Below are 17410 nucleotides of genomic sequence, written 5' to 3' on the forward strand. Positions count from 1 at the left end.
GAGCTGGATGGCAGAAGTGGCGGAGTGAATTTGGGATTGCTTCGAGTAGGTGGACTGAAACATGTTCAAGAATTCGTCAGCGGACCCAAATGAATATGCCACAGTCATCACCGACTTCATAAGGACATGTGTGGAATGTACACACAAAGACCTCCCGAGTCTTCCCCAACCAGAAACCTCGGATGAACTAGGAGATTCAAAATCTGCTGGAGGGCTAGATCTGTGGCATTTAGGACTGGTGACCAGAGAGTTATACAAGAAGTCCAGGTACGACCTCTGGAAGACCATCATGAGTGCAAAGAGGCCATTTTGGACTCAGCTGGACTCTCAGATGGATGCTCGACAGCTGTGGCAGGGCTCGCACAATTCAACCTCCTGCGCGAGAGAGAGCGTGAAGCATAAGTAGCAATGGCCCATCATTCCAGGATGAGCTCAATGCCTTTTATGCACATTTTGTGAGAGAGGACTATGACACACCCTCACGAGCTCCCACCTCTTCAGATGACCCTATAATTTCAGTCTGAGGCTGACATCTGGGCATCCTTCAAAAGGGTGAATCGTCCAGATGGCGTACCTGGACAAGTACTAAAGATCTGTGCGGACCGACTGGCTGGAGTATTATGGACATATCCAACCTCTTGTTTCTGCAGTCCGAGGTTCCCACCTGCTTCAAAAAGGCATCTATTGTACTGGTGTCCAAGAAGAGCATGGTGACCTACCTCAATGAGTACTTTCTGGTAGCACTTACCTCAACCATAATGAAGTGCTTTGAGAGGTTGGTTGTGGTGCAACTCAACTCCTGCCTCAGAAGTGACTTGGATCTGCTCCAATTTGCCTACCGCCACAACAGCAGATGCAATTTCTCTGGCTCTTCACTCTGCTCTGGACCATCTAGACAACAGGAACTCATACATTAGGCCACTGTTCATCAACTACAGCTTGGTGTTCAACATAATTATCCCATGCAAACTCATCATCAAGCTTCAAGACCTGGGCCTCTCAACCTCCCTCTGCAACAGGATACTCTCCTTCCTCATCAGTAACCTCTGAGGATTGGTAACAATATCTCCTTGCTGACCATTAACATGGGTACACCTCAAGGCTGCAAGCCTAGCCCCCTGTTCTACTCTCGATACACACATGACTGTGTGGCTAAGCACAGCTCCAATGCCATCTTCAAATTCACTGATGACATTACTGTTGTTGGATGAATCACAGGTGGCGATGGGTCAGCTTACCAGAGCGAGATAGGTCACCTAGTTGAGTGGTGCCACAAAAACAACCTCTCGTTCAATGTCAGCAAAACTAAAGAACTGATTATTGACTTCAGGAAGGGGAAGGAGGGCGAACATGTACCAGTCTACATTGGGAGAAATCAGTGGTGGAGAGTCAGCTTTAAATTCCTGAGCGTTAACATATCAGATGACATGCCCTGGGCCCATCACATAGATGCAATCACAAGGAAAGAGGGCCAGCATCTTTACTTTCTTAGGAGGTTAAGGTGGTTTGGATTGACGTTGAACACTAACAAAATGTACTGTTGAAAGTATCCTGACTGGTTGCATCATGGTCTGGTACGGTAATTCAAATGTGCAGACTGTAAGCAGCTGCAGAGAGTAGTGGACTCTGCCCAATACATCACAGGCACATCCCTCCCCACCATTGTTAGTATCTACAGGAGGCATTACCTCAAGAAGGCAACATCTATCAAAGATCCCCACCATCCGGGCCATACCATCTTTTCACAGCTACCATTAGCAGGAAGTACAGAAGCCTCAAGTCTCACACCACCAGATTCAATAACAGCTACTTCCCTTCAACCATTCGGTTTTTGAACCAACCAGCAAAAAACTAATCACTAGAGTTTAACAACACTATGATCACTTTGCACTAAAATGGACTGTTTTTCTTGTGAATACTGCTTATATGATGCTATGGGCCTGTGATGCTGCTGCAAATAAGTTTTTCATTGCACCTGTGTATACACGTACTTGTGCATTTGACAATAAACTCGACTTTGATAAATATAGCACTATTTTTGTGCTGTTTAGTGTACACACTAAACCACACGATCACAATGCAAGACACCCAGCCAGGTCTGCCAAGTACAAAACAGACCCAGGTGTTACTTTACCTGAATGTTTAAAATCTTCATGACCAGCACTCTGCAGCTGTAGCAAAAATAGTGTAGTAGTCAAAGGACCATCAGACAGTGGTCAGTGGAATGTCCTGCAGGCTCTTTGGAGAAGGACTCGATGGATCCTCTGAAATGGTTTCCAGAGCAGACTGTCAGGACCATTTGGCAGAATGCCTTAATACCAGAACTTACCAATAAGCACCAAGACATCACTTGGCTAGCACTGAGAGGGACCTTCCCTGTCAGATACTTCCTACACAGTCACCATTTCACTCACTGTGCACACTGCCCTCAAGATGGCTGTGATGAGGATGAGATGATCCCCCACCTCTTTGTGAACTGTGGATTTGCAAAGAAGGTCTGGAAGAGGATGCAAGGATCAATGTCGAGTTTCATCCCAAGCAGCTCCATAACAGAGGACTCTGTTCTAGCAACTGTTCCCAGGAACACATATTAAGACAAACATCAAGCACTGCTGGAAGATCACCAACTCTGTAAAAGATACACTTTGGTCTGCCCAAAACGTGTTGGCCTTCCAGTACAATGAGATGTCTGTAAGCGAATGCTGCTGCCTGGCACATTTCAGGCTGCAGGAGTACCGTTAAAGGTACATACTAAAGCTAGGGCAGCCAATACAAAGGCTATGTGGGTACTGCAGTCCAAGGTCCTATTGACACTAGGCATTGAGGGGCTAAGCCCTGTGTAAAGGCCTCTCAAACACATGAAGTTTGTATTGGCCAAAGAGGCCATGCGAGTGGCAATGGTGCCTTACACACAGAATGTGCCAACACTAAAAATGTATAGACCTGATAACACCATGAATATAATGCAAACCATGCACTGTTTTTTTGTATTTCTTACATTTTTATGAAGTTTATTTTTGAAATAGAAAAGAAGGTAGTCAAAGGATTAAAACAGCTTTTACAGAACAATGAATTGTGCTTTCAGTTTGAACCAACATTTGGAGGTTGCCACATGCAGGATGTTTAATAGTATGTGAAGTTGTCTGTGAATCTTAAAATATAAACAAAAAAATGCTGATAACAACTTAATTGAAGGAATAACCCTCCAAGATTGATTCATCACAGGATGAACTACCCTAGCATGAGATACAGGACAAAGTCCCAACATAACATTCTTTCTGTTTCTCCAAGTGGCAGCTATAAATTGGAAAATTAGCTCACTTTATTAAGACTGAAAGTTCAGAGGCCTAACTGGGATATGGTGATTTGGCTTAATGAGATTAGAAACAATGGATTCATTCTATGACATCTCCAATGGCACCCAAGGCTCAGTGATAGGCAGAAGAACTGGTTTTTACTCTGATAGTAAGAGACAATTATTGCAAGGAAACATTATTACAAGGAAATACCCAAGTGATTAGATTAAGTCATCAGACCCACATGGGGAATTAGGTCTTTGTATGAACTGCCAAGAGCAATCAATTCCACATTCCTCTACACCCAAATAGCTCAGCACCAATAACTCGGGTGCTACACATTGGAAGTAGTGGAAAATGAAGGCGATACCAATAGTCCAGTGGCAACAGGACAAAGATAGAGAAAATAGGTCTGACCTGGACTGGACTATCAATGTGATACCATCTAATTAGAAAAAAACAGAAGGATTAGGAGTGGAAATGGGTCTGGGAAACAGGATTTAATTCCTTCCTGAGCTCTGGAACTGCAGAGGAACCCCAGTGTCAAAGGGCCAGTGTATGCCTGAAGGTTCTCAGAGTCTGAGGAGAACCTTTAGGCATACACTCTCAGAAAAACAAAGGGAAACTGAGACTGATCAGCTCAAGTCATCATGGGTCATATACTGTGCAGGGTTTGTGTGTCTGTATGTTTGCCTTTGCAATTAAGAGTTTAAATAAAGCTAAGTATACCTTTCACTGCTTGTCAGTAGTGTGACTGCAGAGGAGGTGTGAATTCGCCATAACTGTAGGGTATTTGAATATATTGCTGAAATGATCCAACAATAAGCAGAAAATGTTATAGCATTTCTTTTTAAACAAAGAACTTTGCTTAGAAAACATTGTTCAGTTTTTATTTTGTCACCTTATTAGATGAGTATTACATGCCCAAGATACAGGAGAAACCCACTTAATTAACCTCCACTTTAAAAATGTCCTCAATTGTCACAGAAGGCCCAGAGATGTGGGTATTTACTCTCTGGGAAAACAAGGAAATTTAATTTGGGTTTAAAAATAATGAAGGAATGAGCTATATCCATTGGAATGCACCAGGGACTTGAATATATCAGAATATATTTACCCCTTCACAGAGGATCAATGACCTATAAAACAAATAGCCATATATTGGGCAGTGAAGTTGGATTTGAAACAAGTACTCACAAAAGGAAATGGATGGGATTCCAGTTGTATCTGATAATGCAATGTTAAAAAGAAGTAAGGCAATGTGATTCATCATGACCAGTCTCCTGGAACTCATTTTGAATGTACTTGGGAGCAGATGAGAAATTTCCCAAAATTTCTTTAGTAGTTCATTATGCTTCTAGTAAGTTGAATCCTATACTTGTTCTATTCCATCTTGCAAGCATTCCTCCAGCAGAAAAGAATGTAAAAGGTATGGTCTGAACAGTACAATTTGAAATTGAAGGTTCTCCAAAAATTGCAACTAGCCTGCTGATTTTAGGTCAGACAGTGCTGAATTTGGAAGGTTCCAGCAATTTTCAACTCGAAGCATGACTTGAGAAAGAGACAAGCAGAGTTTTCCTTATAATATACCACTAGTAACTTCACTGTGTAATGAATTGACCTGTAAGATCGGTTTGTAAGGCAAGTTTTTCCACTGTACCTCGGTACAAGTGACAATAATAAACCAATATAACGTTTTTTGAATTTTAGTTCCTCAAACACTTTTCTAAATGCACAAGTGAAAAGATTTTCAGACAGGTGGTAGAGAAGGAAGTCCTAGATCTTCCATTTAAAGAAAACTCATTAATTTTGCTTTCTGTTTCCCAAGGAAAATGCTCTATGAGTACCATACAAGACAGCTGCACAACTCCAAAATGAATTATAGCATGCATAAAGTAGAAAGCAGGTACAAAATATTTTTCAAATTTAAAATATCACTTTCTATCACCAGATAAAAATAAACATAAGGAATTATTTAAGGAACAATGAATAAACACATTCAAAATATCTCCAATTTCAGGATTTTCATAGTAGACAACACAGTAGAAAAACAAGCCATTTATGCCAGTATGTTTTACTTCATGATCAAATTGGTAACTGCTGTATAACTAGTAGAAAAAAAGTAATGACTTACATAAATTAATAATAGGAGAACTTGTCTTCCAAAAGAAAAATACCCAATATTAATACCATCAACTTGCTGTTATTTTCCATTTAATAGTGGGATCTAGCAGTATTAAGAAAGCACAAGTTAAAAGGCAGGCTTGTGAACAAAAAGGTCCAGGAATGGTGACTGGAATCAAATAACAAAGAAATCAATGGTTTAACTCATGTCTTGCCACTAAAGACAGGGTTATATTTAAAAAGTGCCTTTTGTTGTGAAGTACAAGGTAATTTTTAAATCACAGTCATTGCTGGAGAAAATGCAGTAGCTGATTATGTACACAAGTTTTCAGAAATAGTTAATCTGTTTTAGTGACAGCAGTTGAGGGATAAATGTTGGCCAAGGCATTAGAGAGAGCCTCACTGACCTCATGGAGACATAGAATTGTACAGCATGAAAACAGACCCCTTGGCCCACTTGACCAGCAAGCACTCATTTACATAAATACCATTTTTTATTCCCTCCGCATTACCATCAACTCCTCCAGATTCTATTATTCACCTACATACTACGGATAATTTACAGTAACCAATTAACCTCCCAACTCTCATCCTTGGAACATGGGAGGAAACCGGAGCACCAGGAGGAAACCTATGCTTCACAGGGAGAAGGTGTAAACTCCAGACAAACAGCACCCGAGGTCAGGATTGAACTGATGTCACTGGAGCTGTGAGGCAGCAGCTCTACTAGCTGTGCCACTCCTGTCCCCTTCAACATGATGACATAGGATATTTCATATCTACTTGAGAGGGCAGATTCCAACATGGTTAATTACACACCCAAAGCATAGCACTGCTGGCACAACATTTTATTGGAGCATCAACCTAGATTTTGCAAGGGGAGATTCTTGAATCCATGACATTCTGACTATAAAGATGAGCCACGGCTGGCCTTTTCAACAAAATTTTAAACAACACCTTTTAAAAGTAGGATTGTGTTTTGAAGTACTAAGTAGAACTGTAAACAGATTGACATTAGATCTGAGAGACATTAGGACTGTGGCTGAAAATTAGTGAAAGAACTAAGCTTTAAGAGATGGAGAGATAATTACTGAGCTTGTTTAGACAGCTACAGTCTCAACTATCGATGGTGAGACAAAAGAACAGGGGATGGACAAGGGAACAGTGCTCAGATTTCTCGAAAAACTGTAGGACTGGAAGACTGCAGCTTTATGGATGATTGAGCCAATGGATGGAAACTTAAAAAGGAATGATGGGCCAAGAACAAAATTAGATCGGCAAGCATGGAGATTATAGGAAACGAGAGGTGCAAGTTATGGCAACAGGGTTTATAATTCAGTCAAGTCCACTGAAGGCTCGTGGGAGGCTGGTAAATAAAAGAATTGGAATAACCACCCAGAATTAATAAATCCAGGGATAAGGATTTTATTATGATTTGGGCTGAGACGGGAATGGCAATGGGCAATATTTTGCAAGTATTAAACAGATGGCCTTTGTGATGAAGATGACAGCAGCTGAGCTCTGTTCATAGTAACACAGGGCATTACAATGAAAGGTCACCAACATTTTGGTTCAGTGTTGACAAAGGTTAGTAAGAGATCTAGAGAATCCTATAATGGCCAATTGTAATGCTAATTAAACAGCACATCCTGAACCGGAGAGTCCTTTGAATATCACGTGATATCACAATATCGTGGATACACGATATTGGGTCAGATCATGAATTCTTTAAATAGCATCTCTGTAGGTACCAGTAGCAGCTCGGGAGTTGTCCTTACACCTTTACAATAAAAATAGAATACAGAACTTGCAGCTGGGTTTGGCCAAGCAGAAATTTATTTACTTTCAGAAATTTCAATATTATTTTCACCAAAGTTGCATTTATTTACAATATGTATTAATAATGCTGGAAATGTGACCATTATTGTAAACAGTTCTCTGGTAAATATGTAATTGTAATCCAAGTATGAAAGCATGATTTAAAAAAAACACTTAAGTTTCTGATTTTCCTTTGATTTCAAAATTTTGCTTTTGTATAAACACTTGCATGTCTGCAAACATCTCTTGGTTCTCATGAAAGGTCATGAACCTGAAATGCTAACCCTACCTTCCTTTCTCCACAGATGTTGCCAAGCCTGCTGAATGTTGCAACAATACGTTTCATTTTGAGTTGTCTTTCTAGTTCAGCAGCATTATTTCTCTGCCTTTATTGCTTTCATGCTCATTAATCTTTATGCTAAACACGACAAAATATATACAAAAAACATTTAGATTGCATCATAGAAAATCCTCCAGTTGTGATGGTGGGGGTGTTATTTGGCTAAAAGTAATCCAGTTTGTAAATCAAGTAGGTGGCTTGCTGCCTACTAGGACAAACACTGAGCACCATTTTACACTGAACATTAGGGTTACAGTTAAAGCTCCACTGTCACAAACAATCCAAACTCCAGGAATAAATGTCATGATTCACCAGATGTCGTCAGCAGGTTAGCACATTAGTCTTGGTTAGCATGTGGTCCTGAGCCAATGCTCATGGAGCGGTGCATTGCAATTGTGCAATGTTTATTCAGAAATGTGAATAGCTTTACAATGGGTAACATTATATGCAGTTCTATTTTTATTATTTAGTTAAAATACAACAACAGATCCCAGAAGGAAACTTATGCCTACTTATGAAGTAACAGTAGGAAATCTTATTTTGAAGTTTTTTAAAAAATGGAGTTGCACTACACACCTTCTTCGAAGTATATAATTCCACCAGGATAGTTTGCAAATTTCTCCTGCATTTCGTGCTAAGCTAATTCAATCCACTCCACCCACTATCAGAAAATGGAAGAGTTCACTGGGTTCAAAAAGGATTTGTCCAAAAAATAACCTATGGGCTGTTGATGCCCTGCGATCCAGAACTAGCCATGCCTCTACCAAACTCTAGCCAAGATGCGTACTGCTCCATTCCCCCATCCAGATTTTGGAAAAATCAGAACATCAGGTTGTGCTCCTTCTCTCTGCTTACAAACAGAAACTGAAACGAGAGGATCCAGTACAGAAAGTTGTACAGTACTGGCCTGAGGAAACAGACGAGCTTCTATGCGACTGCTTCAAGTTGGTGGACTGGTCCATGTTCAAGGACTCAATGGCCGATCTAAATGAGTTGCCAATATCATCACAGACTTCATCAGCCAGTGTATAGAGAACTGTGTACCAAAGAGGTCACTCTGAAATGTTTCCCAACCAGACGCCATCAAGGGAGATTCACTCCTTACTGAAGTTCAGGTCAGAAGTGTTCAAATTGGGTGACCCTAACCTAAACGGAAATCTAGGTAGGACCTTTGTAAAGCTATTAGGTATGCCAAAAAACAATACCAGACCAGAGTCCCAGACCAGCTGTCAGTTACGGAAAGGCTTGCATGCCATAATCAGGGTACAAAATGAAGTCAGGCAGTATTGCTGACAACAACGCTCAATGCATTCTATGCATGTTTTCCACAGAAGATCAGTGAAATGACACCACCTGCTCCGACAGCCTCCGATGCACCTCCAGCCATGGTCACCGATGTCTGATCAGCCTTCCAGAGAGTGAATCCACGGAAAGTGACTGGCCTGGATGGAGTCATCAGATCCTGTACGGATCAGCTGGCGAGAGTATTCGTTCCCACCTACTGTAAAAAGACCACTATCATCCCAATGCCAAAGAAATGTTGGGTAATATGCCTTAATGACTATCACCCGGTGGCTCTGACATCTGCCATCATGAAGCACTTCGAAAGCTAGTCGTGGCGCATGTCAACTCCAGCCTCCCAGACAACCTTGACCCACTGCAATTCACTTACTACCGAAACAGGTCCATGGTAGATGCCATCTCCTTGGCCCTACACTCATCTCTGGAACATCTGGGTAACAAAGACACCTACATAAAACTCCTATTTACTGACAGTAGCTCTGCCTTCAATATCATAATTCCAAACAAACACATCTCCAGACTTCTGGACATAGGACTCAGAACCACTCTGCAACTGGATCCTTGACTTCCTGACCAACAGACAGCAATCAGCAAGGATAGGCAGCCACACCTCTGCCACAATTATCCTCAACACTGGTGTCCCGCAAGGCTGTGTCCTCCGTCCTGCCCCACCACTCTACTCTCTATACACTCACAACTGCATGGCCAGATTCTGCTCTAACTCCATCTACCAATTTGTAGATGACACCATCATAGTGGGTTGGATCTCAAACAAGAAGTACAGGAGAGCAAGAGCGAACAAACCTAGTGGCATGGTGTCAAGATAACCCCTCCCTCAATGTCAGCAAAACAAAACACTGGTCATTGACTTCAGGAAGCGGAATGGAGAACATGCCTATCTGTATCAATGGTGCAGAAGTGGAGATGGTTGAGAGCTGTAAGTAATAGAGACAAAGGGAGAAATGCTCAAGCAGCAAAATTAAGATGTTTGCAGTAATTACAGGCTTATCAACTCCAGTGGTTCCCCAGAGCAGCACCCTTGACTGCTTTATCATGTTATCCCTTTCTTCTAATGTGGGTTGTTCACTGATGATTGCACAGTATTCAGGTCAACCTGCAAGTCCCCAGATAACGAAGCTGTCACTTATACGCAAGAGGACCTCTTGCTTGGGTTGATAGCCTAGTTGACACCCATGGATATTTAATGAAATTACAAACCCCAGCAGTCCCAGGATCCACACCATGTTTGTGACTAGGTTTGTAGGAGATTCTCCAATACATTATTCATAATAATATGCAGGAAATACATATGGTACATGTCTTTTTGTCTGTTCATTGTATCATCAATTCAATACATTTTCTTACAATGTGTCAATGACACTCATGTTTCCCCCTTAAACAATGCACCCATGAGGCATTTAAGAAACTTACACAGTACAAAGGTAGCAGGACCCTAGAATGTGATCCTTCCTCACAGAGCATTTGTGGTGGTTGCAACGAGCTTCAGTGCATTCTTCAGCACATACTCCTGCACATTGGAATGTGCCAGTTGACAGCATTCACATATGGACATCTCGTTATACTGGAAGACCCACAGGTTTTGGGCAGACCAAAGTGTGTCTTTCACAGAGTCGATGATCTTCCAGCAGCAATTGATGTTTTTCTCAATAAGTGTCCCTAGAAACAGCATCTGGATCACAGAGTCTTCTGTTATGTAGATGCTTGGGGCAAACAAAGGACCATCGCATCCTTTCCAGACCTTCTTGGCAAATGTATAGTCCCCAAGGAGGTGGATGATTGTCTCATCTGCACCACAGCCACCTCAAGGGCAGCACGTGTCAAGAGTGAGACTCTGGTTGTGCAGGAACGATCTGACGGGGAAGGCCCCTCTCAGTACCAGGTAAGCAAGGTCTTGGTGCTTCTTTACAAGTTCTGGCAGTAAGGAATTCTATCAAGTGACTTTGACAGTCTGCTGGAGAAACCATCTCATATTATTCACCATATCCCTCTCCCGCAGAAACTTTGCTAAGAACAGGTGGTGCAGCAGAGTCCAACTGAATGGAACATTGCACAGCAATGAGGCCAGGCCCATCCTTTGCAACACCAGGGACAGGTAAAACATCAGTACTGATGACACTCGGTGTTTTCATATTTCAGTTCCGCACAAAACTTGATGCAGCCACAAATAAACATGGTCAACAGGATGAGGTACATGTTGGATATGTTTCACCTCCCCTCTCCCCCCCCCAATCACACCTGTACATCACAACTAACAGAGTTGATCCATCCTGCTTCTGCAGATGAAATGGAAGATGGTAGGTCATGTGAATCACAGCACAGGAGCAGATATGGGCACATCTGTGCCACATACAGCAACGCAGATTCTCCAGTGGCCAGATACAACCAGTCCAGTCACAATAATGCTAAGACAGATTGTGCTGAGTGGCTGACCTCCTCACACTCCATCAGCTTTCAACTATCTAGATAGTGCAAGACAGGAACATATTGCAATACTCTCACTCTGCTGGGATTGGCGTATTTGCAACACTCAAAAAGCAGGTATCATCCATGAAGAAATGGTCCATTTGATGAAGATCCCATGCACTGCTCAAGTACCCAGCCCTCCAATGCACAAAGTGCAGGACTGAGAACCTCCTTTCCGAGATGCACACTATCCTCTCAAAATGTATATCCAGAGTCAGTGGATGAAACTATCCATCACTACTCATTGACAGTCACAAAGACTGCAATGGTTCAAGGCTGCAATCTACCATTGCTATCTCAAGGGAATTAGAGCAAGCAACAGATGGTCATCAAATCGCATCTGGCGAACGAGAAAAAAAAAGTACACTCCGTTTTCTTATATATAAAAAAACTAACGCCCAATCCACATCGTTCGCGAAATTATGCAGGAATTGCGAAATACACCAAAGCTCCAGAATGCAGTTGAGAGGTTACGAACAACAAACATTTTGTTGTACTGAACAAGCGATGGATGCATCAGTGAAGTCAGCCGCCACTGTAACGTATCAGTTCGGGAGAAATGGAGTGCTGTCCACAACGCACCATTGACAAAACATACATTCACACATACTGTATTTAAATTTTACTATTCTACCCCGCCCCCGAAGAAAACAAACCTTAACGAGTCAACCACTAGCAACTTGAAAATTAAAATAAAACAATGAAGATACATACATTCGAAAATGTAGAGACAGTCTGAGAAAAAGTTTAAGTAGTGCAACCGCTCTCCATGCAGCATCTCATCACACAATCATAGACATGTTTCAGATAAATGGCACTACTTCTCCACTTACCTGGTGCAGAGCCTCCGGAGAGAGCTGGGTCGCTCGGAACAACTCGGCAACTTTGGTTCCTGCGGCAACTTTGCCCGTGGCGTCGGCATCTGGGAAAGCGAACGAGAAGAGGTCGGAGAAGCACTTCTCCTCGCTGTCACTCAGAACCATGCCCGGGGCACGCGCGCACTCCCGGGACATTCTACAGCTGTCCTCGCTCCCGGACACCTTCTCTTCACTACAGACGCAAGCAGTTACCTGACCAGCCCGGCACTTAATTTGTCTTGTCCTATCCCTCCTGCTGCTGCTCTCATGCACCGCTCTCCTGCCCTGTACCACTTCAATATTTATGATCCTATTTCCTCCCGCAACTACACACGCCGGCAGCCACCGCCATTTTTTTTAACCAGCCGACCTGACGTCACCGTAACTCTGCTGCGGCTCGGCTAACAGCTGCTGCACCAAGCACGTGAAACAGGGAAGGGCTTGGGGAACTGTTCCCTTCGCTACACCCAGAAGGGGTACTTTGAATTCCTTTGTATTATTTTCATTCATCGGCCTCCATCGTCAAAACAAAAAATCCCGATGGGGCACTATATTTGCGGAGGAGTTCTTCATTTGCATGATTCAGGTGAGGTACGTGGTGTACCTGGGCCAATTCAGGCTTGTAGAACGTCAAGGGAAATGCCAACTTGAAATTTGAATTTTGCACTTTTAAATGATTGTTATCGGCCCTCCCAGCCACAACACCAACAGCATTTTAAAAAAACAGTTTGGGGAATGCAATGAAACACTAGAGATAATATAGAGAGTGTAGAAAATAGCAGGACGTTGGCGATGAGTAGTTGGATATTTGTTGGGCGTTTATATTCACAAACCGGTAATTCCAGAAATTAGCTTCAGATGTAATTAACGAACACTTCGTCGAACATCCAGAAATGCAAGTGGATTCCTTTGATCCAGCATAAAGCAAAGCGGTCTTCAAGTGAGAATAAAATATTTATCACTTAGTCGAAGGTAGTTGTATCCAATTCAAGTAACAGAAAACGAACATGAAACGCTGTATATTCCGACCTACCGAGTGTTTCCAGCACTTTTATTCTATGTGGTACGATGCATACATTTAGTGAACAAAAAATATTTTATCAGACCACATAAAATAACGTTGAAAAATTAATGTAAAAAGTTGGACTCTGGATTTACAGGATCTGAATTCTCAAGCGGGTAAGGGTTAATAGACTAATTTTAAAGAACTTACTTTTTTAGAACGGGAAGCAAAATGCAATTATTGTTTTTTCGGAAAAGATTTAGAAGTTATTTAGTAACTTAAAAACCACTTTGTTAATCAAATCATGAAACGTTAAGGTGAGGCAAACTATTTCCCCCTTTCAGTTTTTAAATGTTGACACTGGCGTCCTCTGGTGTATGTCCAAATAAATAAAATCAACAGGCGTGCTCCCCTTTTCTTGAATGTTGTACGCTTTCACGGGTTAGCAGCAAATAAAAAGTGTTCGCAATTTGCAATGAGTGTGTTTGCCAGATATCCAAGTAACAACTCCTGTTGAAAAAGAACCTTCCAGAGCCGATCACTGATCATGGTAAGGAGCGAGTAAATGAGAAGTTTCCTAACCTACATTAAATTGCACAAGATACCCTTTAAGCATCTAGTTAAAATAAACTGTTGGGAAACAGTGTTTCTTTTTCAGTCACGTGCGATCACATTCACTTTCATTGGATTTAATTACGTTAAAGCCTGTCCGCCAGTGAATCTGCCATAACATTTCATTTATACCATTTTAGGTTCTTGCTTTACTTTAATGCACTTACTTCGGGAGTGATGACTTAGAGCTTATGTTTATGATTGATGTTCCCATTCATATGCTATGGGTTTCTTAGTCCCTCCTTTAAAGTATTCAAATCAATTTCCAGATGTTGCTTGTTTCGATTGTTTTTTTTCTGCCTCTTTCTATGTGTACTGAAAGGTACTTTTTGGTATCATTTTCTAAACGGGACAACAGGGTAAGAAGAAACAAGCTAACTTTTTTATTCTAAAATGAGCTATGCATCGTTCACGTTTTCAAATGCTACGTAAATTGTACCTGAAAGCTTAATTCTCTTTGACAACTACACATACTTTCGAATTCTATTTACCTTGAAAACTTACTGGTGGTTTCGTGTGCATCTGCTATGTTGGGATTTATGAATATTTTGTCGCCTAGCAGGAACACGAACAGCTCGGATCTATATCGCGCACAGAACCTCGAAAAGTGATCCAGATCGGGCAGAAATTGACAAGCAGACCTGGAACAAAGAGGTATGTATAAAGGAACATCATAAAGGAACGAATTCCAGAGCTGACAGCAAAATCTCGGCAGTAGAAGTCGTAATTCTAAAATTAAGTTCAGATGTCCTCGCGCCACAACGCATTTAGATGATCACAAATCTAGAAACTGCGACTGGTTAAATATCTAACCACTCAACTCAAACTTCAGGAAATCTTGGAAGTTGCCAAACAGCTGGTAAGTGCCAGGGAAGCTCACAGCAGTAACAAAGTTCTAACGTAACCTGTAACACAAAACGTTTTAACTGTATACGTTAAAAAAGCAAACGCATTATATTAATGCCGTGCACATTAGTTTTCTATGTGTCTTTCTTAACTTGGAAATGCAGCTCAAAGACTGGCCCGGTGAAATAGTCAGAATTTAAGGCGAACTGTTCACGACCCTCTGACAACGTTACAGTAATCTGCCACTAGGAGGTGCACAAATTGCCCTGGTGATTTCTCATTGATTTTTTCCTGCAGGAACTTCTCACACTGTCGGAGACAAGTTCAGCAGTTCAGGACAGACACGTGGGATGGAGCACTCTAAAGCTTCCAATCACACACTTGTTAAGTAATTCTCTTCACTCCTTTTGTGAAATTTAGCCAACATCTGCTCCAATACATAGTTGCACGGTTGGGTTATTTCTTTCTGAGCACCTTGGCATTTCTATTTCAGGAAAGTGCATGTCCGGAATTACACATATAATCTTCAACAAATTGCGTGCCGATCTTTGAGGATTTTAAATAACTCGGCTTCGTATTTGAGACAGCTGGTGTGAAATATTTCAAAAGATGAAATCCATCTAATCATGATGACAGTAAATCAAAGCGCACTGCTTATTTTTTATTTAAAACTACATTTTTCATTTTACTTAATCCTCTCCAACCCTTAACTGGAAGGACCGGAAAATGGTATTCTTTGGACTCTGAAAATTGGTATTGGTTTATTACTGTCACTTGTATCGAGGTACGGTGAAAAACTTGTCTTGCATACCAATCGTGCAGGTCAATTCATTACACAGTGCCGTTACATTGAGTTAGTACAGAGTGCATTGAGATAGTACAGGAAAAAAACCAATAACAGTAAAGTGTCACAGCTACAGAGGAAGTGCAGTGCAGGGAGACAGTAAGGTGCAAGGTCACATCAAGGTAGATTGTGAGGTCAAGAGTCCATCTCGTCGTATAAGGGAACCGTTCAATAGTCATCACAGTGGGGTAGAAGCTGCCCTTGAGCCTGGTGGTATGTGCCCTCAGGCTCCTGTATCTTCTGCCTGATGGGAGAGGAGAGAAGAGAGAATGACCTGGGTGGGTCGGGTCTTTGTTTACGCTGGCTGCTTCACCAAAACAGGGAGAGGTATAGACAGAGTCCATGGAGGGAAGGCTGGTTTCCATGATGCGCTGGGCTGTGTCCACAACTCTCTGCAGTTTCTTGCGGTCCTGGGCAGAGCAGTTGCCATACCAGGCTGTGATACATCCAGATAGGTTGCTTTCTGTGGTGCATCAATAAAAGTTGGTGAGTGTCACAGGGGACATACCAAATTTCTTTAGCCTCCTGAGGAAGTAGAGGCTCTGGTGAGCTTTCTTGGCCATGGCTTCTATGTGATTGGACCAGGACAGGCTATTGGTGATGTTCACTCCTAGGAACTTGAAGCTCTCAACCCTTTCGACCTCAGCACCATTGATGTAGACAGGTGCATGTACCCCGCCCCCTTTCCTGAAGTTAATGACCAGCTCTTTTGTTTTGTTGACATTGGGGGAAAGGTCATTGTCATGACACCATGTCACTAAGCTCTCTATCTCCTTCCTGTACTCCAACTCATCATTATTTGAGATACGGCCTACTACGGTGGTATCATCTGCAAACTTGTAGATGGAGTTAGAGAAGAATCTGGCCATGCAGTCATGAGTGTATAGGGAGTAGAGGATGCAGCCTTGTGGGGCACCAGTGTTGAGAATAATCGTGCTGGAGGTGTTGCTGCCTATCCTCACTGATTGCGGTCTTTTAGTCAGAAAGTCAAGGATCCAGTTGCAGAGGGAGGTGTTGAGTCCCAGGTCTCGGAGTTTGGTGATGAGTTTGCTTGGAATTATAGTTTTGAAGGCGGAGCTATAGTCAATAAACAATAGTCTAATGTGGGTGTCTTTACACAGAACATAGAACAGTACAGCACAATACAGGACTTTTGGCCCACAATGTTGTGCCGACCTTTAAACCTCACCTAAGACTATCTAAACCCTTCCTCCCACATATCCCTCCATTTTAAATTCCTCCAAATGCTTATCTAGTAATCTTTTGAATTTGACCAATGTACCTGCCTCCACCACTGCCCCAGAATGCGCATTCCATGCCCCAACCACTCTCTGGGTAAAAAAACCTTCCTCTAATATCTCCCTTGAACTTCCCACACATTACTTTAAAGCCATGCCCTCTTGTATTGAGCATTGGTGCCCTGGGAAAGAGGCACTGGCTGTCTACTTTATCTATTCCTCTTAATATTTTGTACACCTCTCTCATGTCTCCTCTCATCCTCCTTCTCTCCAAAGAGTAAAGGCCTAGCTCCCTTAGTCTCTCCTCATAATGCATACTCTCTAAACCAGGCAGCATCCTGGTAAATATCCTCTGCACCCTTTCCAATGCTTCCACATCCTTCCTGTAATGAGGCGACCAGACTTGGACACAGTACTCTAAGTGTGGTCTAACCAGAGTTTTATAGAGCTGCATCATTACCTCGCGGCTCTTAAACTCGATCCCTCGACTTATGAAAACTAACACCCCATAAGCTTTCTTAACTACCCTATCCACCTGTGAGGCAACTTTCAAGGATCTGTGGATATGGACCCTCAGATCCCTCTGCTCCTCCACACTACCAAGACTCCTGCCATTAACTTTTGTTACAGATTAAGTTACTACTGG

At 42.2% G+C, this 17410-nt stretch overlaps 1 protein-coding gene across 1 annotated transcript in view; it reads right to left on the reverse strand.

Annotated features, from left to right (window-relative positions):
* The window catches only part of reps2 (RALBP1 associated Eps domain containing 2), a 163380-nt gene extending 150826 nt beyond the window's left edge, over positions 1-12554 (reverse strand). The window contains 1 exon segment of the mRNA XM_052014187.1: positions 12198-12554. Within this exon segment, the coding sequence (XP_051870147.1) occupies positions 12198-12377 (180 nt within the window). The 5' untranslated portion in view covers positions 12378-12554.
* Positions 12555-17410: the final 4856 nt, after the last annotated feature.

This window comes from Pristis pectinata, chromosome 4, assembly GCF_009764475.1.
Source record: "Pristis pectinata isolate sPriPec2 chromosome 4, sPriPec2.1.pri, whole genome shotgun sequence".
NCBI lineage: Eukaryota > Metazoa > Chordata > Chondrichthyes > Rhinopristiformes > Pristidae > Pristis > Pristis pectinata.